This window comes from Portunus trituberculatus, chromosome 47, assembly GCF_017591435.1.
Source record: "Portunus trituberculatus isolate SZX2019 chromosome 47, ASM1759143v1, whole genome shotgun sequence".
Taxonomy (NCBI): Eukaryota; Metazoa; Arthropoda; class Malacostraca; order Decapoda; family Portunidae; genus Portunus; species Portunus trituberculatus.
Genome location: NC_059301.1, coordinates 429,992 through 437,491, shown reverse-complemented (window position 1 = coordinate 437,491; position 7,500 = coordinate 429,992). Strand labels below are relative to the sequence as shown.

General features: G+C 43.3%; 1 protein-coding gene across 1 annotated transcript in view; it reads left to right on the top strand.

The window, feature by feature from the left end:
• Positions 1-2,132: 2,132 nt before the first annotated feature.
• The window catches only part of LOC123520754 (C-type lectin domain family 4 member M-like), a 13,213-nt gene continuing 7,845 nt past the window's right edge, over positions 2,133-7,500 (top strand). The window contains exons 1-2 of the mRNA XM_045283318.1: positions 2,133-2,314; positions 6,034-6,213. Coding sequence (XP_045139253.1) covers positions 6,084-6,213 — 130 coding nt within the window. The 5' untranslated portion in view covers positions 2,133-2,314; positions 6,034-6,083. The remainder of the gene's footprint in view (positions 2,315-6,033; positions 6,214-7,500) is intronic.

Here is a 7,500-nt window from a genome sequence, read left to right as displayed (position 1 = left end):
GCTGAACATGCCAAATATCAATGTAAGTTAATATCATGCTACAAATTTTTGTATAGTTTTATTCACTTGTTTATTAGTATTCTGTCATCCATATTTTTGTTCCTTTGTGTGTGTGTGTGTGTTTGTGTGTGTGTGTGTGTGTGTGTGTGTGTGTGTGTGTGTGTGTGTGTGTGTGTGTGTGTGTGTGCGCGCGTAAGTGTATACTCTGGGACCAGACCTCAATAAACTAGATAACAGTTAGGAATATAATTTTACATTACTCCCTTACAGAGAAACAGATAATATACTGAATCTACAGAGCACATTAATGGAACACTTGTCGACATGAAACATAAAAGCTTTGACAAATTTTAGAACACAGCGGACCTGCAACACTAATGGCGGACAGAGCACTACGCGACAGCAAAACAAAGTTATCGAGGAGGAAGAGCGCGTGTAAAGAGGAAGATAGTAAGGAGAGCCATTAGCGAGGTGGGGACGTGGTCAGGTCATGTTATGCGTACAGCAGGCGATGGATGGCCAGTTAGGCTGACAGAATGCCGGCTGGGGAGTTTAATTGCTCACGTTTGGTGTGTTAACGAGACGGAGGCTGTATTGTGCCGGGAATGCTGGTGTGTGGGGGGGGATGAGTGTGAAGTGCAGAGAGCACCCCAGCCCTCCACGGCCTTGCCTCACTCCCGCCGCTGCCTCCCTCGCCCCGTGTGACTGTATTACCCGTGGCTGGGTGATGGGCGCCCCAGCAGCGCCAGACGCTTCTCAGAAACAGCTCTTCTATCACACAGCTGTTGTTTTATATGCTACTTTCATCACTACTTCCAATTACTAGAATCTTTCATTACTATTTTCCATTTATCACACACTGACGCAGTGTTTTCAAAGGTGTGGATTTCGATTATACAAGTTTATGTATGTATGCAGATTTATATCACTATATGTTAATATACTTTTGACATGGAGTGTTTTGTATTTAAGTTAATCAATCTAAAAATTTTATTCATGTCAGTGTACACGGCTGTATAAAACAGCAAGTTTATATACTTTACGAGCCAAGGCCATGTGTATGTGAGGTCAAGAGGTGAAGGCTTAGATAGCATGCATAAAGTGTTTAAATTTAGCCAGATAAATCCGTGGAGAAGATGCTTCATATTTGCCTCCTCAACACAACCAGCCTAAGCAGCCTTGGGTGGCCACTTCACCGTCAGAGCAGAACTGGTCATGAATATACAAGTGGACACCAAACAGCAACAAATCTCTGCTCTACAAAATTATGCTGTTTGATTCATCTACCTACGCCACACCACTGTAAATGCAGTACTTGGGAATATTTCAGCAGCATCATGAAGGAAGGCTTACATCGCAGAGGAAATAACTGCAACATAAAGGAAGGAATTAGCCAGAGTAATACTCGCGATGCATCAGATTAATGGCATGGTGGCTGCCAGTGTGGGAGTGGTGAAAGGCGTGGGGTCATACCATAGTGTCCTGCTGATAGTGCAGCCTCGCAAACAGTCACGCAATAGACGATGCTCACGTGGCTGTTGGGTAATGCGGGGGCGCTGCGGGTGGCCTTCGTGATCACCATGCCCCTAGTAACAAGGCGACAGGAACCCTTCGGCCTGGCTACCCCCTTTGAGGATGCCATTCTCTCCAGCGCCGCTCATGCCTTCCCCCGAGCAGCCCAGAGTACCTAAGGGGGTCCCATTCCAGTGCACTGTTTCTGTCAGACGCCTACCTCTAATACCGCTGTGTCTGTGTGTGCTATGAGAGTGACGGAGAGAGAGTAGGATGAGAGGAATTAAACATATGTAAAAGAAAAGGAGCAACAGAATGCGGAGGAAGAAAACGGAGAATAAAGAAGAAAGAGGAGACAAAAGTAGAAGACTGAGGAAAGATAGGCAAACAGAAAAAAAAACACGAAAAAATTGTAGTAAATATGACGTTGCTGTAATAAAAAGAGTACAAAGAGAGAGAGAGAGAGAGAGAGAGAGAGAGAGAGTTTTTCTTAGAACCCTGAGCGGTACTTCGTAATACAACCAGGAGCCCCACCCCTGCCGGCCCGCGACCCGCCAGGCTACAGTAAATAAACTTTGCTGTTCACAGAGGGTGCCTGTTCAGGAAGCGCCACGTGCGGAGTGTCATAGCAGTAACCGAGGGTTCCGCGCCCGCCTCGTGGGGTATTTAAGCGGCACACAACCTTCCCGGGCACCACCGCACACACCACCTCCTCCAGGCACTAGCGGCACCACCACCACCTCCTTCCTCTCCCCTTGGGCGTCTCGCGGCGTTCTTTCACATCTTAACTGACTCCCTCCCGGTAAGTCCCCCGCCGTAACGCTCACCATTAAGAGTATTAAAACCTTCATTACCACCAACGCTAAGGAGACTCAACGCGCCCTCCTCCCAAGCAGCTTTGCCGCTTATCGAAATCCAAAGTGAATACCCAACTTCGGGGAGGGAAAACCTTTAGACTGGTGCTTTGTTTATTTTTTGAAGACCGAGACACTGAAAGGGAGAGAGACGGACGAACGGAGACAGAAAGGTGGGTTGAAACAGAGAGAACAAGGGAGAGTGACAGGTTATGATGGAGGTCAGGAGGTGGACACAAACACAAGCTATGGAGAACAGGCAGAGGTAGAGGGGAAAGGTGGAGATTGAGAGCATAGGGCAGAGACTAGCGGGGCAGGAAGGGAGGGAAGGTGAAGAAGATAAGTTATTTCTATTTTTGGCTGAGCTGAGTCTTCCTATAGGTTGTGAAATATGCACGAGATCGAGAGAGGCACTGGAGCGTCTACTTGTCACTATGCTGGGCTGGGAAGGGAAGGGAAGGTGGTCTCTGGTATAATGTTTTAGAGCGCTCTTAATTATTTAATGTGTATAGTCCTCTCTCTCTCTCTCTCTCTCTCTCTCTCTCTCTCTCTCTCTCTCTCTCTCTCTCTCTCTCTCTCTCTCTCTCTCTCTCTCTCTCTCTCTCTCTCTCTCTCTCTCTCTCTCTCTCTCTCTCTCTCTCTCTCTCTCTAAGTGTCCTTACAGGAAGACTTCAAGATGCACTCCCTTAAGCCCTAAGAGAAATATTATTGTCCTTATCTCTCCGCCTTCTCACTGCCTCCCCTCCTTCCATTGCTGACTCTCTCTCTCTCTCTCTCTCTCTCTCTCTCTCTCTCTCTCTCTCTCTCTCTCTCTCCGCTTATCTTTCCTTCCTTCCCTCCTCCTCTCGTTTCCCTTTCTTTATATGTTTTTGTGCTTCTTTTCTCTCACCTCCCTTAGTTTTTCATTTCCTCCATTCTTTCTACTCTCTTCCTTATTCTTCTTTAATATGTTTGGCCTTTCATCAGCTCTCTCTCTCTCTCTCTCTCTCTCTCTCTCTCTCTCTCTATCCTTTCTCTTCTTTCTCCTTTTCTTTTCTCTCTAACTCTCTTCAAGTTCCTCTTATTATTTCCCTTTTATTTTCCTCTTTCTATGCACATGCTTTCTCTAGTCTTTCTTTGTCTTTCCTCGTCTCCTTCCTCTTTTACTCTTTTTTCCCACTTCCCGTTCTCCCTTCTGCCTCTCTCACTCTCTTCCTGTTCATCATTTTTATTCCCTTCTCTGCTCCTCCTCTCTTTCCTATTCTTACTCTTCCTCATTCCTCTTCTCACTCCCCCATCTCTCTCACTCTCTGACTCTTCTACTCTCCCTCTCTATGTCGTCTTTTTACTTAGTTTCTCTATTCCTCGTCTCCTTCTTACCCGTCTCTCTCTCTCTCTCTCTCTCTCTCTCTCTCTCTCTCTCTCTCTCTCTCTCTCTCTCTCTCTCTCTCTCTCTCTCTCTCTCTCTCTTCCTCCACTCTGCCATTCTCACCCACTCTCTCCTCAATCCTTAATATATAGCTTTCCTTTCACCACGCTGATTCTCTCTCCCTTCTTCTCTCTTTCCCTCTTACTCTTTGTTACTCCTCCTCTCCTCACTCCCCTTTTCCTCCAATTCCTCCGTCTCTCTCTATCTCTTCTGCTACCATTCCTACCATTCCTCTTCCCCATTTCTTGTGTTTCTCCTCACTCCTCTTTTCCTCCAATTCCTCTTTCTCTCTCTCTATCTCTTCAACTCTCGTTCTGTGCTCATATACTGCCATTTCACTCAGTTTCTCCGTCTCTCTTTTCTCTCTTCCTCCTACCTTCCCTCCCTTCCTATACCGTCAGTCCCTCCCTTTCTCGTGTTTCTCCAGTCGTGAAGGATGACCTCAACTCCAGTAAATAAAAGGCAAAGTAAACAGCTTTGCAAACACGAAAGTTTTCTCGCGTCGCCGCCGCTGCTCAAGTAGTGATTGAGGAGGAGACCACTGACGGGAGGAGGGAGAGAGGGAGGGAAGGAATTGGAGATGGAAAGGAGTGGACTAAGGAAGAAAGAATGGAAGGGGGAGAGAGGAGGAGGGAAGCGGTGTAGGGAGTGAGAAAAGGAAAAGGAATGAGACACAGTCGGATGGAGGGAAGTGAAGGAGGAGAAGAAAGGAGAGAGAGAAATGTAGAGGTGGGGAAGAAAAGGAACGATGGAAAAGGAGCGGATGGAGAGAGGCAAGTGGAGATGGAAGGGAAGGAACGGATGAAGAGAGAGAGAGAAAGAGCAGATTGGAACGGGGGGGAAAGAGGAAATGAGAGACAAGAAAGAAGGTATAGCAAGAGGGGGTGAGAAGGAGAGATTGAGGGGAGGGGAGGGAGGAAAGACGAACGAGGGTGACGCATGTAGTGAAGAGAGAGAGAGAGAGAGAGAGAGAGAATGAACAGAGGAAGGGAACACGGGAGAGAAGGAGAGAAGAATGACGGAAAACAGGTACGGAGAGAGGGATGGAAGACTGGAAAAAAAAAGGAAAGGAATGGAGGGAAGGAAGGAAAGAAGGAAGGAAAGGAGGGAACGAAGGGAAGAAGGAAGGAAAGGAGGGAAGGAAGGGAAGAGGGAAGGAAGGAGGAAGGAAGGTATTGATATAAAGAATGGCGATGAAACAGTGAAGGAAGTCAGGAAATAAAGTTTGTGCTTAATTTATTTTCCAGTTTCTAATACGGCTCTTTTTTTCTTTTTCTTTTAATCTCTTCATGCATTTTACCTTTCACTTGCAACACACACACACACACACACACACACACACACACACACACACACACGTAATCAGCTGTGCAAGGTAGAATAGATAAATAGATGAGTAAATAAAAGCTGACCTAACAAATGGAGTCATGATAGGACAGATTCTGAAACACGTAGGGAATCGAGACTTTGTTTGTTGTGTGTGTGTGTGTGTGTGTGTGTGTGTGTGTGTGTGTGTGTGTGTGTAACAGTGATGTAGGTAGGAACTTTTGTCGTTATTATTTTTTTTTTTATATTGTTATTATTATTTTTATTATTGCTTTATTATTTTTTGTTATTATTATTATTATTATTATTATTATTATTATTATTATTATTATTATTATTATTATTGTTGTTGTTGTTATTATTATTATTATTATCGTTACTAATGTTATTGTTATTGTCATTATTAATACTTTTAGTAATAGTAGTAGTAGTAGTAGTAGTAGTAGTAGTAGTAGTAGTAGTAGTAGTAGTAGTGTTATTGTTATTATCATTATTATTATTATTATTATCATTATTATTATTATTATTATTATTATTGTTATCATTATTATTATTATTTTATTATTATTATTATTATTATTATTATTATTATTATTATTATTATTATTACTATTATTATTATTATTATCATTGTTAACATTATTGTTGTTGTTACTGTTGGTATTGTTGTTGTTGTTGTTATCGCTTTTGCTATTTTTGTTGTTATTGTTGTTATTATTTATTATTATTAGCTTTATTATTATTATTTTTATTATTATTATTATTATTTTTGTTGTTATTATTTTTAGTAGTAGTAGTAGTATCATAATCACCATTATTATGATCACCATTACTATCACCAACAACATCATCACCATCTTTCTCCTATTACCACCACCACCACCACCACCACCACCACCACCAACACACTCACACGTTACGCCGTCCCTGCAGGTGAGGCAGCAGCAGGACCAGCAGAGGTTAATTGCGTGGTGTCAGGAGTCATGTTGGGGCTGGCCATGCTGATGTGGGGCGCGGTGCTAGTGTCCGCCACGCCCATCACCTATGACAACGACCTGGAGTCTATGCAAGACCTCGTGCAGGCCTTCAAGGAGCTGGTCGTGTCCGGGAGAGGTGAGGCTTGAATCTTACTTGAGTTCCCCCCTTTGAATGCTTGTCTTGTTATCGTTTTCTTCCTCCTCCTCTTCCTCCTCCTCTTCCACTTCCTCTTCCTCCTCCTCCTCCTCCTCCTCCTCCTCCTCCTCCTCCTCCTCCTCCTCCTCCTCCTCCTCCTCCTTGCAGTTATTGCTGTTTTTTATCTATTCTGTCTGTTTTTTTTTCTCTCTTCTCTCTTTTTTCTCTATATCTATTATTGTTTCTTTGTCTTATTCCGGTCCTCCTTGACTTCTAGCTGTTTCTTCATAGTCCTCTAGTTTTCTCTTTTCTTTTCTTTCTTTCTTTCTTCTTCTTCTTCTTCTTCTTCTTCTTCTTCTTCTTCTTCTTCTTCTTCTTCTTCTTCTTCTTTTCTTCTTCTTCTTCTTCCTCTTCTTCTTCTTCTTCTTCTTCTTCTTCTTCTTCTTCTTCTTCTTCTTCTTCTTCCTCTTCTTCCTTGTCCTCCTCCTCCTCCTCCTCCTCCTCCCTCCTCTCGTCCTCGCCTTTCTCTTTACCGTCCCTGTCTCTCTTCTTCCTTCCCTTGATAGTCGGATTAAATTAACCACTAAAGACACAAGCAAGCGCGCTAAGGTGTGTTGCTGTTTGGTTAGCATATGTAAATCTAAGTCATTTTTCCTCCTATTCCTCCTCCTCCTCCATTTGCTTTTCCTCCTCTCCTGCCAGACTCAAATGAAGAGAACGATGAGTGGACGGAATATTTACGTTTACTATTATTCTCTTTATGTGTATCTCCTTTTTACTCCTTTTTAAGCATTACATAGCGATAAAGTAATGTTGTGTGACGGAATCAGTTTTATAGGATGGCCAAGAAGTCTATCGCTGTTGTTTTCCTTCTAGTTCCTTCCCTACTATTCTTGCTGATTTCCCATTTTCTACGTCCAAAGGTTCCCTGGTATTACTCCATTTAGATAAAGACAGGCCAGAGATTACGAAGCCATTTGTAGCATTACCAGACGAAAGAATTAAAGCAAGGGAGTTTTTCTCGTATATTTTTTTTTTTTTCCTTTTCCAACCAAACATTAGCAGTGTCTGTGTGTGTGCGCGTGTGTATGTTGTAGTTCAGGATTAATCTCCACAAAACAGTGGTATATTGTCAAAGTTCAAACAGTAATAACTTACACTTCACGTTCACTGTAACCTAAATTTTCAATGGACGGTAGTGGATAGAATTGCACGACACACACACACACACACACACACACACACACAGAGAGAGAGAGAGAGAGAGAGAGAGAGAGAGAGAGAAAG